The 21898-nt window shown below is 47.8% G+C and overlaps 1 protein-coding gene across 2 annotated transcripts in view; it reads left to right on the plus strand.

The window, feature by feature from the left end:
- INSR (insulin receptor) overlaps positions 1–21898 on the plus strand; it is a 334293-nt gene that overhangs the window by 296492 nt on the left and 15903 nt on the right. Inside the window, exons 11-15 of one of the 2 annotated variants that reach the window (XM_085637683.1) lie at positions 3353–3388; positions 8877–9148; positions 10590–10729; positions 15021–15177; positions 21213–21315. In XM_085637683.1, the coding sequence (XP_085493809.1) occupies positions 3353–3388; positions 8877–9148; positions 10590–10729; positions 15021–15177; positions 21213–21315 (708 nt within the window). The remainder of the gene's footprint in view (positions 1–3352; positions 3389–8876; positions 9149–10589; positions 10730–15020; positions 15178–21212; positions 21316–21898) is intronic. The other variant, XM_085637684.1, reaches the window with a different exon arrangement.

A 21898-nucleotide genomic window follows, 5' to 3' on the forward strand; every position in this document is an offset into this window, starting at 1 on the left:
AGCGGAGTTGTGAAGGAAGCTCAGCAAGAAAGATGCAGAAGATGAAGGACCTATTAGACGAGTCGTAAGCGACGCGTGGCACGGGCACGCCCCAAGTTGCTGCAAGAAACAGTAGTAAGCAGGAGTGTTCTTTGGCAATCTTGGGGAAAAGGCGGGGATTTATTGGTCTTTGTTAAGCTCCCAGAATCATTTTTATTGAGGCACTGTAAGCTGTCGAGGACATTTTATGTTAGAGATTGAAACGTAAATGTTTCATGAGAGGTAATCTCTGCGACCACTGACACACCATATTGTGTCCCCGAGTGTCTTCTGCCATAAAATGGTCATCATCTAAACCCATTTCTGACATTGGTGGCACCGCTCCCACCTGGTCACGGGCCCATGGAAAAATGTATCTTTGATGTCTGTTGTTCCTCCTCCAACGACATCATCATGAAACCTAGTGCCCCTAGAGAAGAGGGCTGACGTTTTCCCCGCAGATCGCTAGCTCACTGCTGAGCCGGAAAATTAATCAAAAATGGAGGCCACATATGTGGGCATTGTTGGCTTAAAGGCAGCGTCATAATGAGTCATATCGACATCACTTCCTGTCGAAACTAAAGGAAACTTTTTCTGGCCCTCTCAACTAAATGGCAGGATAAGGCACAGCATTTCAAGCCAAGAAATACTTTGATGTGTAAGTAACTAGTGTCTTAGTTGCTGTGCATTATTCCACCATCTAGCATTTGGGATTCGGAAACTTGTTGAAAGCATAAAGGTTTTCGATTAAAAGGTGGAGTCTGTGTTACTTGTAATGACATCGTCCGTAAGCCAACATGGTCCTTTTTGTGACTGTTGTCTAAGGATTCCAATTTAAGTCGTCATATTCGGAAGTTAACGCGTGGTGCGAGAAATAATATTAATACATTTTCTGTGAAGAAGGTTTTATCTCTCAACTGTGAAACTCCATTTTTGAAAATGCAAATCAAGTTTTAGAACTATTAGGCACTGGTGAATAAGTCCTTGGACTCACCTTCATAAATTGCCCTGCACTTGGTGAGCCCTACACTTGTGCGAGATGGAAGTGGCAGTGTTTGGGCCTGCCCGCTGTACTGTTTCATTGGGGTCCCCTAGCTGGAGAGCTCTTACCGGCACATTGTTAACTTTGGTGAGATGACTCTTTCACTAGTCAAGCATATACCACCAAGCAAATTGCTGAGATAGTCCTTGGCAGAGGAATTTGAAACCAAAGTGCACCTTGGAAGTTGATTTTGTGGGATTCCTGCTTTTATTTTCCTCAAGTCACATTTTAATCTGGAGCTTTATTCTTCGGCTCCGTTCAAGAGGGCACGGTTGAAAGTGCTATCTGCGGACAAGACAATTTGTTGTCTTAATTTGGTAAAAGGCGTCTGTTAATGTGTGATTAAAGTAATGCATCTCTTCTAAGACTGGGGATTAAACTCAAGTCCAGAAGAGTGAGTTTGGTTAATTTTTTGTTCTGCGATTTAGCAGTATACCCATGCTTGTTTAGACTGTGTTTGTGATAGCCGAGCATAGCTGAGATCCAGCTATCCACAGAGGATGCTCTGATGTTACATAACCTCTTCAAATCTCAAACTATTTTTCTTAACATGCCAGTTTTCCGCTGCTGTTCAGTTATGGACCTCCTTGTGAGGTGTGCATGCGGACATTCCTGTTTACCCAAGTATTCACTGGGGCCTCCATCTTTGCAGCCCTGAGGAATAAGCAGCAAACAGTGGTCCAAAGGACGCATAGAGTGAACACAGTGATCTGTGTACTCCTTTGCCTAGGTTGTGTTCCAGTTTGTTTTTGTATGTTACCCAGACATCTGGAAATGTCCCCCAGTGCCATGTTAATGCTACAACATACTGATCTCTCCGAGTCCATCCTCCCTGTCCACCAATCCTACTGCTGTCTTTTGGTGCATATTTCTTGTCTACCAATCCCTACTGCTGTATCTGGGTCCATGTTTCTTGTCTACCAATACCTACCTCTATCTCTGGCTCCGGTACCCTGTCCACCAATCTCTACTGCTATCTCCGGGCCCATGTTCCCTGTCCACCAATCCATAAAGCTGTCCCTGGGCTCCTGTTTCTTGTCCAGCAATCCCTACTGCTGTAACTGGCTCCTTGTTTCATGCCCCCAATATCTGTTGCTGTCTTTTAGCCCATGTTTCCAATCCACCAATACCAACTGCTGTGTCTCAGCCTAGCTTTCCTATTCACCAATACTTCCTGCTGTCTTTTAGCCCCTGTTTTCAATCCACCAATACCTACTGCTGTGCCTGGGTTCATGTTCCTGCCCACCACTATCTGCTGTTGCGGATCCATGCTTCCGGTGTTGTCCATAGGTATCTCCTGATACTATGCCCGGTCTTCCTGTAGCGTGTTTGTGCCCCACCCTGGTGGGCAGTTATGTCTTTATAGATATTTCTAGCATCTGCTACCAGTCCTTTCCAGGTCGGCTCCCCAACAGCTACCATTAGTGCCTTTTAACTTAGACTTTTAGCCACATATTTTCTGCTGCCTGTTAACTAAGGGGTCTTACAGTACAAAAAAATTCTAGGGTTTCAATAGTTCTGGATTTCTGGAGCCTCCAAGTACTTGCGGACTCCCTACTTGGCTGATTGCCATCACTTACTTCTTATAATGCATCCTTCACTTGGTTGCAGTTTCAATCTTCGGCTCCTGTGCCATCGAGTCTATACTATGATATTCGCAACGGTGGTCAACATGCCGGCGTGTGGTTATTGTTGAATTATCAATCCATGACTGCCATGTGCTCAGAACTGTTAGTTTTCTGCTTCAATATGCTTAGAGCACACCATGTGATCTTTAGTAGAGGATTCTGTCTGAAAGAAGTGTCCTATTATCTATGTAGCATTTAGAAGTTACCTCTGGCTACCTGTAGGAGCAAGAGAGAAGTGTGACAATGTACAAGTGCCTAGTCTGTAAACAAAGACTTTGGGGGAATATTTACACATGGAAATATGGTAAAAAATGTGTTGTTTTCCGAGAAGAGTGAAAAGCATAACCTAATATCTGTGTCAAGCATAAAGGTTTTCATGTTCACACTAATCTGAACCCACCACCCGTGCCACATTAATGAAGCGCCCACAGTATAAAGATCTGTTGAGAAGAGAAATACAGTTATTGAGAATACATCTGGTGTTTGTGATTGAAAATTGGAATTCCACGTTGCTGCAGTGTCCAGTGAATTTCATTTCACACCAGGGCTACTTGGCATTTTGCCCAATGACGCTGTTTATGCCATGTAGCAAACTTATCATTTCACTTGCCTTAAAGATAAATATGTGGTTCCTTCAAAGCGGTGGATCTGTTTATTTTTGCAGAACACAGCCCTCTGGAGCTGGCACTGTGGACTCTAGGTAGGTGGTACCTTAATTCGCCTCCTGGGAAGAATCAGAAATACTGCAAGCGTGCGGCTAGCGAATCATCAGCTCACCGGTACCGGGGTGGCGGTCGCACAACTCCATCCATTTGAGAGCGCAGAATGTGCTTCAACCACTAGTCTTTGTGCATGGTGTTTGCAGGTAGTGGCAGGCTTCCCCTTGCAGATACACTTGTCCTGGAGTGTTTGTGACCGGTTTGCAAGGCAAGAGGTAGCGGTGTCCCAGACTATGTAGTTCCACCCATGTGACGCAATATTTGCAAACCCACAGCGTTGCACGTGCTTGCGTTATGTGCTGCAGAGGGCAGGTGGTTCAGGAGCGTGTTGTGAGGTGGTAGGTAGATGCAAGCGTGAAAATGCAAGATTGGTCTCCACGTGAATTCCATGGGTTGGACCGCAGGCGTGTGTTGGCAGTAGACGGTTTGTCTGTCATTTGACGCGTATTAAAAATTAACTTAAGTGAGCATGATTTATTGTGGTAATTAATAACTTTAATCCTTGCTTCTGTAAGGACTTTCTGAAGTGTAAATGTTGAATCCTTCAGTGCTGCAAGGCTGGTGTATTGCACCAGAGCTGCACTGCCAAGCCATGTCTGCAGGCCTTGAAAGTAAGATACACACTCTCTCTCACAGATATTGAATTGGTTTCCTTTGGCCCCTTGGAATTAACCCTACAATAGGTTTTTGATGTAAACATAAATGCAGTGTTACCCACAGTGCACAGGAATGGGAGGGTGATGCCAGGATCTGTGAGGTGGGATGCTGCTGGTGGGGTAAAGTGTACGAATAGCAGCTCCTAATCCTGCTCTGTGAAAGGTAGCGCCTCCTCGCCCCGGAAAGCTTCATAGCTCTTCTGGTTTGAAGTGTGGGGTCGGTGACGGTAGCAGGACGCTCTGTCCCCATCCGCAGGGGGAATGGTCCTCCTGGTCCTTGCTCCGTAGCACAGTTCGTCATCATAGGGGAGCTTAGGTATGGATAAAGTCGCCCTGGCAGCCCATCCACGATGCACACTAGTGGTTGAAGCACGACTGCGGACTCATGGATTTTAATTCGGAAACAGATGCTTGGTTTACTAACCTGGATTGTTGCTAACCTTCACTGTGGCCAGAGCTGGCTTTGGTCTAATCATTTTGTCTGAGTGGTATCGGCTCAGTCCCCGACAACAGAACTGCTCCATCTTATTACGCATTTCATGCGCATTCTGTAGCGCCACGCGTGTATGCAGTTCACATCACCCATGCAATCGTTTTTTTATATATTTACATTTTTAAATAATTACACTGTAAATGTAAAAATACAGTTATACGACAATAGTCGTCAGCATACACCCCCCCCCCATAAATTCTGATAGTAATAAGGTATCTGTTTTTTTGTAAAAAGAGACATGATGTGGGTAAAATAGGAAGTTGGAGAAACATTAATAGTTCACACATATGTAACTGATTAAGAATGGAATACATATAGCACATATCCATTTCACTGAGGCAATAATACTATAAAGCATGGCGTTCTAATTCTTAACTTGCGCAATCAAATCTAAAATTGAGTTCACCATCATCCATCATCCATCTTACACTAGATTCCATATTTTGAAATCGCGTGCACACGCTGCTTTTATGCTGCAGGGTTCCGTCTGAAGCACGACAAACCCTGCACATGGCTACACACTCCATGTACTCCTTGTAGCACTTAGGACCGTGCGCACCGCGTCGCTTCTTATAGGCTATCCTGCTCCGCGCCTTATTTGTCTATACTTTATTTTATTTTTTTAAGTGCCACAATGTCATCCTTTTGAATTTTCAAGAGCCCTTACTGACATGTGCCATGGACTACATTTGGTGACTTGTTAACACTGTAATGCTGCCCTGGGTCTAATCATTTCGGATCAGTGGTAATAATAAAATGCGTGGCCTTCCCGCGCACAACAATACAGATATATGTTTAATTCAACTTTAGCATGTTTTTACTATGTAACGTGGAAAAAAACTTGTCTTTTTCTGATAACTTTAATGGATTGAAATCATAATTAATTCCCCACATCTCACTTCTACCCAGGTAAGTTGTAGCACCGCTACAAGGTAAGATCCTGTCCTGAGGCATCGCAGTCCTGTACTGTGCAGTCGTGAAAGATTCCACCGTATGGGATGAGTTCTTAGGCCGGTTTCGGGCTGTCGTTATGCTGTGTTTTGTGTAAGCTCTGCATGTGATCAGATGACGGTGGAAAGAAGGTGGGGAAACTCCTTTTTGACGGCCTCTATGGCGACTGCTCCAGAATGTCTTCTCTGTGCTTGAGCGCTCGTCCCTGGTTCATCATGGCCTCTTCAGCTGCCCTGTAGATCGGTGGCATCTTCAGCTGCCATGCAGACCCTGGGGCCTGTGCATTCCTCATTTGTTGTAAAGACCTTAAAATATGCACCCCCTCCGGCAGATGTAACACTGGGTCACCCGCGCTGCCTAACAGAGCTGTGCACATGTGTCGTCTTGTGGTTAAAGCTACACCATGTTTGTAGGTCTTCTTGTGTTGGTCCTACATGGTCGTGGGTGTTGAGACACATCTAGGCTTAAGAATTTTGGGAAATAAAGGCCAGTGATCTGGATACGGTGGGATGTAGATTGCCCAGTGAAGTTGACTCCCTCTTATCACAAGGCAGAACTTAACACCCCTTGTGTTGAGCTCTTTATATCGAAACGCCACAAGAAATCATGGGCGAGAGTGTTTATTGTACCCGCGGTTTGTATGTCTGATAACGTGGCCTTTTCTGGAGATGGGTCTTTGACCCCATATGTTAAAGTCCTCCCACCATACACAGCGGGTGGAGTGGGGGGGGACACCATTGCTGTTAATAGTATGACGGGTGAACTATATTACAGCAGTGGGGATGTGTATAAGTTTGACCGAATGTAAATATAAAGAAAGGTTATACCAACGTTTTGCATATGTCTCTGGCGGCCTCATCTCTGCTGTGTCTGTTTCATGAGCTACATCTTGGCAATTCTGTATAGTTTTTCAAGGCTTCCTCTGAAGCACTATACATTTTTGGAGGCCTCTTATGCTGGATTTTGTCCACTTCTGGACCCTACATCTTGACCATTCTGTAAAGTTTTAGTGTCCATTTCTGAAAACCTATCCGGAGCATTTTTCATGGTTCTTGAGACCTCATCTGGGTTGTATCTAGGTTTTCAGCTCTCACCAGAAGTATTGCTTTCCGTTCTGGATGCGTCTTGTGGAGAGTTTTGTTCAGGTATGAAGGACTTGTCTGCATTGCCTTGTTTTGGAGACCTCATCAGGTGCTCATTGTATCCAATCCTGGCATCAGAAGTATTGTCATTTCTGGCAGCCTCATTTGGAGTTTGTGCCCAGTTCACGAGGGCGGGTCTAGATTGTGTCTAGTTTTGGAAGCCGCTTCTGGAGTCTTGTCTTTGGTTCTGTAAGACTTGTTTGGATGATTGTCCAGCTCAAAAGGCATCATCTTGAGTATGTTTCACTTCCAGAGGCCTAATGTGTAGCATTCTGTCCTAGAGAATGTCCAATTCTCGAGGTCTGATGTGAATATTGTGTCCATTTCTAGAGACCTTGTTTCAACCGATGTGTCCAGTCTGGAGGCGTTGTCTGATTTGTCTAGTCTGGAGGCGTTGTCTGATTTGTCTAGTCTGGAGGCGTTGTCTGATTTGTATAGTCTGGATGCGTTGTCTGATGTGTCTAGTCTGGAGGCGTTGTCTGATGTGTCCAGTCTGGAGGCGTTGTCTGATTTGTCTAATCTGGAGGCGTTGTCTGTTGTGCCCAGTCTGGAGGCGTTGTCTGATGTGCCCAGTCTGGAGGCGTTGTCTGATTTGTCTAGTCTGGAGGCGTTGTCTGATTTGTCTAGTCTGAAGGCCTCATCTGGAGTATTGTCAGTTCCGGATGATGAATGCGTAATATTGTGTCCCCGAGCATTGACCCATTCTCCAGGTCTCTCCGAAACCATTGTGTCCATTTTTGGAGGCCTCATGTGAGATATTGTGTCCAGTTTTGAAAGCCTCCTCTCCAGTATTTTCTTCAGTTCTTGAGGTCTCTCCTGGAACATTGTATACATTCTTGTCACAAATCTGGAGCATTGGGTCTGTAGATGGAAGGATGCTTCTGGAGTAGGGTCCAGCTCTCATGCAGCATCTCCAAAGGGTCCAAACAAGAGCGGAGTCCGCCCCGAGGCGGAGGACCAAAATAAAGTTCACCATTTAGAACACAAGACCTTTATAGAGCGTTTTGGAAATCTGACCGTGTGGACGCTGAAGGGCAGGAAATGAAGGAATACCCTTTTGGAAGACTTGCGTTATAGCACTCTTGTCCATATAATGAAACGGTAGGGGGATTCGGAGTAGCGCTATGAAGAAGGGGCAACTGTTTTCTAGAGACATAAGCTTTAAAAGAGGTGAGGATGTAAGAAATGGACAGAGTGGCCTTTGGCACCGGGGTCGGTTTGGAGACATGGTCGATCTGTGGTGTCATGAGGGTGCAAGGATGTATGCACACACCAGACAACAGAGCTGTACGGTTCTGAGTGCCGCTTCTGGAGGCCTGGATGGAGACTTGTATTGTTTGTGATATTTACATGGACTGGGCCCAACGTAATAATAACAAGCATCCAGTGGGCCTGGCCTCGACAAGCACGCAATTTTTTTTTTTTTTAAGCTAACCAAATAAAAAAAATATTAATACAAAGAAGTGGTTCAGCAGAGCAGGCATGCCAGTCCTGGCCCTCGACTGCACTACTTTTAGGAATCTGTGTAGATGTGAGCAGGACACATGGCCCCACTTTAGGTACAGGGCAGACCGTTGATGAGGTTGGCTGCCCCATTGTCCCATGGCGCATGCTGTGGCCGGCAGAAGCAAAATATGAATGACCAATGAGCGCCTGTATGTATGTACATGTGTGGGGTTTTTTTTTTGGGGGGGGGGGGGTGGAATCTTGATTCTGGGCTGATAGCTAAAGCACTATGAAGTACACTCCAGGCAGTGAAGGAGGCGTATTCAGTTGTCTGGTCGGTAGTGCTTGCTTGTCTGGATGCTGCAGGCTGTTAATATTAACCAGATCAGTGATGATCATCATATCCACTGCGGAAGGATGAAAGGCAGAGTCATTACTGCACTAACTCCAATCTGTCAACTTACCTGTCTAGCTCCACATCTAATGCATTAACCAGCTGAGCTGTTTTCTACCATTTTACCGATGGATTCCTTCATGATGTGAGCAGAATTGTGAGATTTTGGTTGGCAATAGGGTGGAATAAAAAACAGTGATGGGCAGGGATTGCTACTTCCCAGAGTCAGGACTGGCTAGTGACTTCATGGATGCAAGCAAGCCTCAGAAAAGTGTTTCGCTTCAGCCGCCGCACAGTTGTTCCCTGTTCTCTCTGCTGATATTGTCTAATTTTCAAATATTTTGTTAACGTAAATCTGTGGTTGACATCTCTTCGTTGTGTGTATAGGCCTTCCAGGAAACGGAGAGACCTTGTTGGGATTGCCAATGGCAGCATGCCTCTAACTACAACCACGCCAGTGCCGAATGCCTCTGCGCCATCCATTCCGGGAAACCAGGAGCCCACCAAATTCTCCCAGAAAGTCTGGTACAAGGAGTCCCTGGTCATATCTGGCCTGCGTCACTTTACGGCTTACCGCATTGAGATCCACGCCTGCAACCACATGCTGGAGCGAGGCTGCAGCGTCCCAGCGTATGTCACAGCAAGGACCATGCCTGAAAGTAAGGCTTTCTACACTGCGACATGTCTCTCTTTGCCAATTGTGGGTAAAATATACAAGGGCTGCATGAAACTGGTCTGAACAAATAAGGGGGAACTGCAACCCAAAAAATGCCTAAGCCAAACCTATAGATTAATCGTCCAAAAACTGAGGACGGTGGGCATAAAGTGCAAGTAGGTGTTCAGTGCTGGCTCTCGATTGCGTGTCAACTAGACTGATGTCACCTCTGTCTATATAGAGGAAGCTGCTTCATCACTCTGTGATAGGTGGAGTGGAACAGATAAGAGCATCCCTATACCAGCCTTCACCACAGCCCGCTGACTGTTCAAGGTATGAAATGGCCACCCTCATCATGGCAGGCGTTCATTAGGTTGCTGTGGTCTGGACAAGGGTTCCTTAGCACAGGAAAGCGACCTCTGTTGGCCCAAACGATGCTCCTAAGAATAGGAGATTGGCCGGCATTGTCCTGACAGATATTCATTAGGATAGATGACTAGCTCCTCCCATTGTTGTCTGTCCTGAGAGGTGTTCATTTGGCTAGGGGAGTGGTTGTTAATTTTTTTGTCTTGACGGGCGATCATTCAAATAGGAGAGTGGCGGTTGGTGTCTGTCCTAGCGGTTGTTGTGTAGGATCGGAGAGTGGCTGTTGTTTCCTGCCCCGACTGATGCTCATTAGGTTTGTTGAGGGGCCTTTGACATCTGCCTCGACAGGTATTTATCAGGATAGGAGAGTGGCCTTTATTGTCATTAGAATAGAACAGTGGTTTTTGACATCTGTCCGATAGGCATTCATTAGTATAGGAGAGTGGCCATTGACATCTGTCCGATAGGCATTCATTAGGATAGGAGAGTGGGCGTTGTTGCCTTCTCCGGCAGGCGTTTATTATGATAAGAGGGTGGCCATTGTTGTCTGTCCCGACAGGCATTCATTAGGATAAGAAAGTGGCCATGGACTCTGTCTGGACAGGCGTTCATTAGGAAAGGAGAGTGGCCAATGACTCTGTCCCGACAGGTGTTCATTAGGATAGGATAGACGTTGTTGTCAACCCCGGCAGGAGTTTGGATGCAGAAGCGACCACCGTCCGTCATGGCAGGCGTTCACTCTTGCAGAGTGGTCACCTCCTCTCTGATCTCAGAAACTGAAAGAAAAGTTCTGGCCAGGCCGCGAGGGAGAGTTTACAGCCTGACAGGAGATCGTGGCATTGAAGCTGGTATCCCCGATAGCAATATCATGAAATTGTACCATGATCCATTTTTCATTCTTTAATATTAGATTACTTCAGTCTTGATCTGTAGCAGCTGCAGGACTTGCATGGCAGCCAACCAGTCTGTAATCTTTTTGGTGAACACAGAACAGATTTTACCCCAGTATTTCACTGTTGCATGTTTTGTACCTGTGCAGTGTGTTTACTTTTCTGTTTTAACAAATATTCCCTTTGCAGCCAAGTCGGATGACATTGTTGGCCCTGTCTCCTATGAGTACCAAAACCCTAACATCATCCTGAAGTGGCAGGAGCCGCCCAGTCCCAACGGATTGATCATACTCTACGAGGTGCACTACTTGAAGCTTGGCGACAAAGAGGTGAGCGCCGCCTTCTGAAAACTATGCCCGTCGTTAAGGTTGTGCATCGGACGGGGTCGCAAATAGGAGCTCGAAGAGGTTCTATTTGAGTATCTTCTGTCAATGTGTGGTATACACAAGTAAAATGTATCTTGTATGCAGCTTTTTAATGTAAATAAAACGTGTGTTCAATATAGAAAAGCACTTCCTTCCCCTAGGCAGCAGCATAGCTCCCCCTGTGGCGACCTGTTTTTAGTGCGCTAGGCAGCAAGGTTGTTGGCAGGGGCGGGGCCTAGTCGGTGCCTCCTCCATGTTTCTTTTGATTGGATGATGGACATCGAGCTGGTACCCTACTCTTATGTTCGCTACGAGTCTTTTACAACACAATGCAGCTCCGTGCCAAAACAGCGTACAGACCTGGCTCTTCCCAAATTTTGTTCCCACGTCCCATTACTTTTTGTAAACAGTCCGAACCCTTTTGTATCTTCTTCCCACCAGGTGCATCTGTATTATGGCACACTCGCCCCTTTCCTGATCAATGAAAAAAAACTGATGCACAGAAATGTGCTAAACCACCGTACCCCGTGATTGGTGGTTACGTCTTTGTGAAGGAGCAAGTGATGCTGCTTCGTAGAGCGCTCTAAATACCAAGCTTGTTTGCGACCAGCGTGGAGTTCACTCCAGGCTCCTTCAAGTACACCTAATCCGTTTTTCATGAAAAGGAAAACAAATCACCTATGATGCAAGCGAAACACTGACAGATAAGTGAGCCTGGGGTTTGGTCACAGGGTGTCTTTCTGCAGCCTCGTTTCGCCAATAAACCCTGGGAACAGCAGTAGCAGAGTTATTGCTCAGTAGGCGCTCTGCTATGGAGAGAAACAAGGAGACCCTACGGGTCAGATGGGACCAAGGGTAGATATATTTTTAAAAGACTGCAGTGTCGCTGTGAATCTTGCCCCTAGACTACAACTACTGCCTGGTTCATACGGTGCGTCTTGGCGATAAACATGCGTCGTGATAAGTGATATGGCGAGTCTTGTCGATAAACATGAGTTGTGATAAGTTATATGGCGCGTCTTGGCAATAAACATGACGTGGTAAGTGATATGGCGCTTCTTGGCGATAAACATGCGTCGTGATAAGTGATATGGTGCGTCTTGGCCATAAACATGCGTCGTGGTAAGTGATATGGCGCGTCTTGGCAATAAACATTCATCGTGATAAGTGATATGGCGAGTCTTGGCGATAAACCAGTGTCGTGATAAGTGATATGGCGAGTCTTGGCGATAAACATGCGTCGTGATAAGTGATATGGCGCATCTTGGCGATAAACATGCGTTGTAATAAAGGTGCTTCTTCTCTTGGAGGCGTAAACCCTAACTAGTTGCTAAATGCCTGCGGGCTATTCCTATATTTATCTCTTTGAGTTTGCAGGTTTCTAAATTATGAATTCAAACTATAGTTTTTAAGCTTCATATGAAGTTGTTTTCGGTTTGGTTGTGCGCCCTCAGTGCTCTGGTGTGTTCTACGCCCAGAGAACTGGGGATCCATCAAGTTCCATGGTAGCGAGCACAAGGCCATCGTATAGTAACATCCATACTCCTGCCATCCAGTGTTTTCTTTTCTTGTACCCCCCTAACAAAAACGTTAAAGTGGCGATCACGTTAGAACATTGTGTGGCGTTTTTTTTCAAATGGGCTTTGTAACGTGTCCTCCATTCACCTGAGAGTTGGTCGTGATTGACCAGACTCAACAATTAAATTAACGACTTTGTTGTATTTTTTCTTGTTCTAATGGGAGTAGCTCTATGTCTCTGTGAACCTGTGCTCCGCTTGCAAATGATTTGATTGTGATGGTAACATGCCCTTTATTGGCATTTCAGTTTGGTCTCCCTTGGTAAGAGTGTAAATGTCTTCTTTATGAGGTACACTGCTTACGAAGTTTGAAATTCCGAGCACTTTTTCTTCTTGAAACCACTTGGCAATGAGAGTTTAATCTGAATTGCACCGGGCCTACTTCCTATTTCAAAATAATTCTGTGATTATAGAAACCTGCTCTGGCAAATTGCTGGCCAGGGTGTTTTTTAGGTGTCGGTTATAGAGTGCTTTAGCCAGGGGCAGAGCTTCAGGAGGGTGTTTGGGGTCTTACACGCCCCTAAAAAATGTATTCTGTAGTACATAGTTGGGTACAGGTGCTTTCAGTCGGGTATTATGAATTGTCTGTCCATTTCGCCTCGGATTATTACATGCCCACACTGACAAAAACACACACACACTCATCCCTGTTTTGAAGGCCTTCGAAATGTTGATTAGTTTGAAAAAGTTGTTTTAAGTGCCCTTAACAATCCGCCCTCCCTTCTCTTCCCCCCCCCCCCCCCTCGCGTCCTGCTTCTCATGAAATGTGTTTTTGCAAGCTATCCCAACATGACTGTTAGGCAATCTGAAGCGCGACCCCCCCCCCCCCTCCCCCCAAATCTTATTGACCCAACTACCCCCTTGGCTTCAGCTGTCTGTTTTCAAAGACCTATTGTGAAAAATACAATCCAATGCAAAGAGTGGGCTTTGGGTCTGTCGCCTGCTCATGATTGGTTTGTTTTCTTGCTGATCTCACTTCTGTGCTCCTTCCTCATTGGTTTTCCTCCCTATTTGCTTGTTTTCCCGCCTTAGGGACTTTTCCGTGTCAAAGTGAGAATGATGGCCATTCATCCTTCCACTGTTGACATCAGGCTTTTCATCGAAGGAACATTTTCTCTCCCTTTTCCTGCTCCCCACATCCTTCCCTACTCTGCTCCTCTTATTAAAACGATCACCTAATGTCTGCTTGCCATCCCAGCTCCCTGGCCCACTCAGCGCTGCTCGCTGCTCAATTGGCGGGTGACCATCTCAAAATGTTTTTTGTAAGATTCCATGATGGCCGCCGGCGAGTGTGCATGCGAAGTAGCTCTTTTGAAATAATTTCCTTTTGTTCGAATGTAACCATTGAAAGATGCCCACTCCCCTTGTGTGTGCACATACGGTTGACCATCTAGCAATTAAAAAAAAAAAGCATTGGCAACACCAATATGTTTCACGGACGAGACCTATTGGCTATGCTTAGTCTCATTTTGTTCCACTGTGTGGTATTCGTTTTATTGCCAATAGAAAGTCGAAGCATCCTTTGCCCAATGTGAACCTGTGACCCTTTGGATGCACATGTTCTTCAGTCGTGCCATGTTCAGCAGTGTATCTGCAGGCTTTCCCTTCCATGTTCTTGGACAAGGGGTATTTCTATCCTCCTGTATGCCGAGATGCTCCGAGCCTTGTGGCATGAAAGCATCCCGTGAAAGAGCATGTGCTGCAGCACGTGGAACCGAGAGCAGTAAGAGCATGCCCCCGACATGCCTTGATCTGTGGCACACAGCGCTGGTCCTGCTTGGACTTTTAGTTTGTACCCACATTACAGATCACCATTGGAATGTGGCCGAGATAAATTCTAGCATTCCTTCCATCACCTTGCTGTTTGCTGCAATTTAAATTGGCGAGCATGACTGTGCCACCTCACCTTGAGCCAAGTGCGTGTTCTTTGGTGTTAAAAAAAAAAAATAATAATAAAAAGGGCACAACTTTTTCTTAGGAATCTGCGACTAGTGCTGCTAAATGCTAGGATGCCAAACACCGAGGCTACATTGTCTTGATTCCACATCATGCCTCTTTCATCCATCCCCTACACTTTCCGTCTCTTTATCTCCTGAATACCGAGGCTGTCAGGTCTTGTTTCCACCTCATGTCTCTTTCTTCCACTTCCTGTCTCTTTATCTCATGAATACTGAGGCTGCCTGGTCTTGATTCCACCTCATGCCTCTTTCTTCCACCTTCCTACACTTCCGCTTCTTTATTTCAACTCTGCTCCATGCCTTTGTCACTGTTTTTTCTGTTTCTCTTTCTCCTCCTTTCTTATTTTCTGGAAGAGCGGGCACACATTAAGCACCGTTGTCCCTCAGGTGGGAGAGAGTGATGTCTGAATGTCGTTTACCAGCCCGCCACAGTTGTTGGTGATGCAAAAATGTTAGCCGGTTCCATCGGCTCTCTTTTATAGAAATGCTTCATTCCAAGCCCCGGGGAGATGGGCGCTGCAGTTATCCGATGCTGGCTAAAGACCGCGTCTGCATTAATGGGGTTTTACTACGCAGGTTCATGTGCCAGGTTTTAGGCTAGAATAACCTAATAAGGACAGGAACAATAGCCTTTTCTTGATCTGTTTATATTCTGAATTTTAAGTGTTGCAAGTATCTAGAGTTATAGCGGACCCTCACCCCTTTAACTTCTTCCCCCAGGAAACAACAGCCTGTGTTTCTGGCAAAGAGTACAAGGAACAGGGGTGCAAGCTCCGTGTTCACCACCCTGGGAACTACAGTGTCCGAATCCGCGCCACGTCACTGGCAGGGAACGGGTCCTGGACCAACATTTCGTACTTCTTCGTTCCGGATACTAGTAAGTAGCCCTTAGCAGCATGCACATTTGCCAACTGTTTTTGTGGCTGCTAGCCAAATGGGTGATTTGTGTTTATCTGTGAAATGTGCCTTTTGTCATTTTTGGCGACTATCAGACTTGTGATGTTTTTTTGCCTTTTTTCTGTGTTTTTCTAAATGTCTTTTTCATGTGCGCTGCTTCCAAGAGCGGCTTATGCCTGCTCAAAGCATCAAAACATTTGTACGGGATGTTTCCATGTTGGCTGGTTCCCTGCATGCCTGGGCCATGAGCTAAGCAGAGGGGATTTTCTGGAAAGTGTTGAAGTTTAAAGACGTGTGGCTTGAGCCCAGCTGTTTTCTTGGAAAGAGTCGCAGTGACGCTGCTGGCAATGGCGCCCAAGCGACGGCGTTTCTCTCCGGGGCCCTTTCTTATTTAGAGGCACAGATGAGACCCACTGAGCTAGGTGACGCTGGATTTTAAAGGACACCTATAGAATTAGTTTATTAATATTTCTGGTCATTATAGGGTGCTAATGTTGCCCCAGAGAGCTGTGTATAACAATACTTTTTACAGCATGAAGCTCTACTAAATTCATATTGTGTGCATTGCTCTGCCATCTGGAAGGCCAACACACATTCTTTGAGTATTAAGCCTGTACCTTGGCGCAGCTGCATTGATCATACGCAAAATAGGAATCATCCAAAATGCTCCTGCAAGGTTTCTTCTCCGACTTCACCCAAGAGAACCCATGGCACCAGTCCAGCTGTTGCTCCTCTGGCTTCCTACAGCGCGAAGTGGCATGTTCAAGGCACTCTGCATTGGCCTCGGAGATTCCCAAGGAAAAGGACTGCTATACTTTGTTAAATTCAAGCAGAGCAAGCAAAACAGAACACCGCGCGCCAGGCTTACACCCCTTATCATACCACCGTACTATAAGAAGTCTGTAGGAGGCGCTGCTTTCTCAGTATGAACTGCCACGCTCTGGAACTCACTAGCAGCCAGCATTAGAAACACCCAGGAGCATGCACACAGCCGAGGACAATTGAAAACACGGCTATTTTCTAGATAGCTTCACCACCCCAAATCACACCAACAGAGCCCAGAAAGATCGTTGCACCCTCAAACGCAATCTTCTGCTTACAGATTGAAAACCAGCAAGCTGCTTTCGATATTCAGGTAAGCTAAGCATGGCTGACATATGGTTCGCTGTGGCATTATATAATTACGAACTCGCAAGTGCAACATTTGTGTCCCTCAATAATACTCAAACCATAATAAGCAGCAGCCAGCAGCAACTTATACCTCCTTAAATTCACATAAAACATATCTGCTGTGAGAGTTGTACATCACCAGCACTGTACAGCCCAAAAAACAGACGACATCAAATGAAAACAAGACATAGAATAACGGACGGGATCTGTCACACATTGTTGGATTATTTGGGTGACTTTAATATAGTGTACCACTGCATGTCCCAAATATCTACACACCAGGCTCGCTTCTTTACGTCTCACAAAGACACTCTGATATGAGATGATAGTAAAATTGCCCTTCCCAACAGACCCCTCCACTTATATCCCTCTCTCCAACCGTACCAGGTCCACAAGTATACACTCCATCTTAAATTGTACAACACGGTGTAGTAGCCCGATGAGCAGATTATTATCATAAGAAATACTATAAAGGTACCTGCAGAGGTGTTCAAAAACACCCGCATACTGAACCCCATAAAACTGCGCGCGCCTCTCACATTTCTTCATCCACCACACTGCTACGTGCTGCTTCCCACAACACAATAACCGCACATCAGTGGTCAACACACACAACATGGGAACACTTCCCACATAGGATCACAAAACAAAGACTGCGTCCTTCGAACCACAGACCCTACATGGTGTAGAGTGCTACTCGTTTAGGCAAGCGCTTCAGTGCCCTGTGTAAGGGGTAGCAAGTGCTATACAAATGCTGCACCGCAATATAACGTTGGGAGGAGTCTGTATGGCTCGATGACAGAGTGCGGGCCCACGGCATCGCAGCACATAGTCTCCATCTTCTTTTTTTTTTATGTAGGCAACATTTGCATACAGAGTCGCTTGTAAGCACGTCCACAATACAAATTGTTTACAGTGACACCGGAGGACATGTGATCACTGTAATCTTTATACCTTTCTGTACAGAAAACCCTCCAGTGAAACTAAGACTATAAAGAAATCGATTGTTCTCGCCAGTGGTTGTCTTTCCTGGCAACATATAACACAACGCGGGTTGTTTGATATTGTCCAAGGGCAGCTTAGCGTTACTCTATTTATTGATGCCCGGTGGATGAATTGCTGAGCTACCGCACTGCAAGCAAACCGAGCCTGCAAGCTGTAGGCTGATCTCTGCACAGTTTGGCTAACTCCTAGCGGTCCAAGGAGGTGTGGAAGGCATGGCCGACTCTACCATATATGAAGCTCTTTCATTCTGTAGCGAGATGCTTGGATTCAAGAGCAACGCTGGACCAGCTTCCATAGTCTGCTGCTGGGTGTACGTAGCAGTTCTCTGTGCTGAGAAACTGGTTGCCTAGGGTGATGGTTGAGGTTCACCATTATACTATAATGATCCCCAGTTTCTCAGTCTGAAAGTGTTGCTTGAAGCCCCCTTCTTCAGAGCGCAAGACTAGACCGCTGGTTCAGGGCCCACGAGGTGAAAAGTCCCATGATGGGTTACTTTTGGCAACTTACATAGCAACCCTGCAGCTCACAACACTGTGAACCGGGTCACATGGGCGCGCTTCCGGTCTGCCAACAGAGCCGGACTTTGTCCGGATAACACCATAGGTGGAAAGAAGTTTGGCCCCATCACCGCTGCTGGTCAATGAAAGGAAGCAGCAGGGTCCCTCTGAGGTCATAGGTCACTCCGTGGCTGGTTACATCAGAGCAGTGACTGGCCTCTGAATACAAACACCTCCACACCTACCCCAACTCATCCGAGCCCACCCTGCCATGCTCTGCTGCTTCGGTGCATGGTTGTGGTGGGCGCAGTTGCTGCTGCTCCGCCTGGCGGCAGGGTTGAGAGGGAGGTGTGTGGAGAAGGAGAGGCTTTGAAGAGATGTCAAACATGGCGCTTCCAGCAGGTCAGAAATGATTAAACGCAGTTTAACCACAACCTTTGGGGCCAGGTTTGCAGGACGTTAATGCAGCCGGCTCCACGCGCCCCTCCAGAGGTTGGCACTCTGGGCATGGGCCAGTCAATGGCCGTCCCTGCCCCAGGAGCCCCCTTAATGCAGCCGGCTCCACGCGCCCCCCCCAAAGGTTGGCACGCTGGGCATGGCATGGGCCAGTCAATGGCCGTCCCTGCCCCAGGAACCCCCTTAATGCAGCCAGCTCCACGCACCCCCCCCAAAGGTTGGCACTCTGGGCATGGGCCAGTCAATGGCCGTCCCTGCCCCAGGAGCCCCCTTAATGCAGCCGGCTCCACGCGCCCCCCCAAAGGTTGGCACTCTGGCATGGGCCAGTCAATGGCCGTCCCTGCCCCAGGAGCCCCCTTAATGCAGCCAGCTCCACGCGCCCCTCCAAAGGTTGGCACGCCTGGCATGGCATGGGCCAGTCAATGGCCGTCCCTGCCCCAGGAGCCCCCTTAATGCAGCCAGCTCCACGCGCCCCTCCAAAGGTTGGCACTCTGGCATGGGCCAGTCAATGGCCGTCCCTGCCCCAGGAGCCCCCTTAATGCAGCCAGCTCCACGCGCCCCTCCAAAGGTTGGCACGCTGGGCATGGCATGGGCCAGTCAATGGCCGTCTCTGTCCCAGGAGCCCCCTTAATGCAGCCAGCTCCACGCGCCCCTCCAAAGGTTGGCACTCTGGGCATGGCATGGGCCAGTCAATGGCCGTCCTTTACCCAGGAGCCCCCTTAATGCAGCCAGCTCCACGCGCCCCTCCAAAGGTTGGCACGCTGGGCATGGCATGGGCCAGTCAATGGCCGTCTCTGTCCCAGGAGCCCCCTTAATGCAGCCAGCTCCACGCGCCCCTCCAAAGGTTGGCACTCTGGGCATGGCATGGGCCAGTCAATGGCCGTCCTTTACCCAGGAGCCCCCTTAATGCAGCCAACTCCACGCGCCCCTCCAAAGGTTGGCATACTGGGCATGGGCCAGTCAATGGCCGTCCCTGCCCCAGGAGCCCCCTTAATGCAGCCGGCTCCACGCGCCCCCCCAAAGGTTGGCACGCTGGGCATGGCATGGGCCAGTCAATGGCCGTCCCTGCCCCAGGAGCCCCCTTAATGCAGCCAGCTCCACGCGCCCCTCCAAAGGTTGGCACACTGGGCATGGGCCAGTCAATGGCCGTCCCTGCCCCAGGAGCCCCCTTAATGCAGCCGGCTCCACGCGCCCCCCCAAAGGTTGGCACGCTGGGCATGGCATGGGCCAGTCAATGGCCGTCCCTGCCCCAGGAGCCCCCTTAATGCAGCCAGCTCCACGCGCCCCTCCAAAGGTTGGCACACTGGGCATGGGCCAGTCAATGGCCGTCCCTGCCCCAGGAGCCCCCTTAATGCAGCCGGCTCCACGCGCCCCCCCAAAGGTTGGCACTCTGGCATGGGCCAGTCAATGGCCATCCCTGCCCCAGGAGCCCCCTTATTGCAGCCAGCTCCACGCGCCTCTCCAAAGGTTGGCACTCTGGGCATGGCATGGGCCAGTCAATGGCCGTTCCTGCCCCAGGAGCCCTGACCATGTTGACGCATGGTTAGCCTGTGCTTCCACTTACGGTGGCCCCCTCAGCGCTCGTCGGGTGTTTGGCTTTGATGGGTCTTCGGGGTCAAGGAGTCAGAATGCTTCAAGTGTGGACCCCTAGGATTCTGTGGTTTTATTTGAAAACTTTTCTTGTTGTCTTCTGCCGCTGTTGTCCTTTTTCCAGCTCGATGACTTCTTCTTCTTCCTGGTCGGACCCCTCTCTTCGTCTCCCTGTCCTTGTCTCATGACACGTCAAGAATGACAGCTGTTCTTTTTTCTGTGCCTGCGTTGTGACGTCATTTGTTAATCCCTTGTTTTTGCTGGTTCCGGTTGCACGTGCCCTGACCTCTGCGTTGTGACGTCATGTGGCCTTCCCTGGTTTTTGCTGGTTCTGGTTCACGTGCCCGGAACTCTGCGTTGTGACGTCACGCGTCCGTCCCTGGTTTTTGGTGGTTCCAGTTGCACGTGCCTGGACCTCTGCGTTGTGACGTCATGTGTCCTTTCCTTCTTCTTGTTAGTTCCGGTTGCACGTGCCCGGACCTCTGCATTGTGACGTAATGTGTCCCTCCCTTGTTTTTGCTGGTTCCGGTTGCACGTGCCTGGACCCCTGTGCTCGTGCTGCAGCTTCGGCGCTTTGATCTCGCGACTGACATGTTGCAGACCTTTTGATTCTCTTTCTGGGCAAATATTGGGGTGGCGCTTGGGCCAGACTCTAAAGGGGGTGCTGTCCGTTTCCCTTGATGGTTCCAGCCCGCCGTTTGCACGTCCTTCAGCGTACCTGCCTGGGGATTCACCGTTATTTGTTTTATCAAAAGTATTTCTTAGTTCTAAAGTAACGTGATGTATCTTTTCTCGATGGCAGCGCTACCTGCTGTAGACGCTTGCTTGCCCTGCCATCTAGTGGCTGATGGCGGAACAGGCATCCAAAACTATATAAACAAGAAGCGCTCTCCATGACTGGTTAAAAAGGCACAAGGTTATTTCTAGGAATAAATTATGCCAGAATTCTATTCTAATTTTTTCCCATGGCTGCAAATCGTGAAAAGTTGTTATCGCTCTAAAATGACACAATTTTACAGTGGCAAAAAATGGTGCATTTTGGTTGTCAAAATGGTGTATTTATTCTACAATTGGTTTAGAATATATTCAATGGTCGTTGGAGGGTTTTTACACTATAAAATGGTACGTTATATTTATGGTGGCAAAAGCCTTTGGTTCAGGGCACTATAAACAAATGTGTTTGAAGACCACGGCATGATAGCGCTTGGATGACTGTCCCGCGAAAGGGGAGCGCGGGACAACTTTTTCTTTCTCTTCAGAGGTCTCTAATTATTCCCCACTCTTTGTCTTTCACCAGGCAACGCGACGCTGAACATTATCCTCATGGTGGCAGTGCCGATCACTATCGCAGTGCTGCTGTGCTTCCTGGGTGGCATCGGCTACGTGGTGCTGAAAAAGAGGTAGGTGCCTGGCTCAGCCCGCTCAAGCGCTTTTTGTTATCATTCTAGGAGCATTTTCTGATTTGTTAGGCACCTGTGTATCGTCTGGTTTGACAGCGCAAGTGTCACCAGGGGGATTATGTGAGAACCACCAGGAGAGGGGCCTTGGCTCCGCCCACATGTTGGGAGCCAGGAGTACATGTTTGGATTGGGCATTAGATGCGTGCTTCCCCAAAAATAGTACTTGCCTGCCACACAGCTGTGAGCATTTTGTTTATTTATCCAGCTGCCTGAGCTTGAACTTTCAAGGGCACACATCTGGCACTGTAATGCTATTAAAGTGAATTACATAGCTAGATAATTGATGGCGTTTATCTCTGGCAGCAGCACAGATGTGAGGAGGCAGTCATTAACGTACATAGATTTTTTAGTTCTGGCTTGACAGGGCATCCTTTTAGAGGTATCCTTCAACCAGAAGGTTCCCTGGTTTGATTGGAGGCCTCAGAGGCCACTGGTCTGAGTTGTGTGGCTTGTGCATGTCTGTCTGTGTACAGTGATGCAGGGGGAGGAGTTTCAGGCAGGTTAAGGATGTGGTTGAGTTCTG

Source organism: Triturus cristatus, chromosome 12 (genome assembly GCF_964204655.1).
Source record: "Triturus cristatus chromosome 12, aTriCri1.1, whole genome shotgun sequence".
Classification (NCBI taxonomy): Eukaryota; Metazoa; Chordata; class Amphibia; order Caudata; family Salamandridae; genus Triturus; species Triturus cristatus.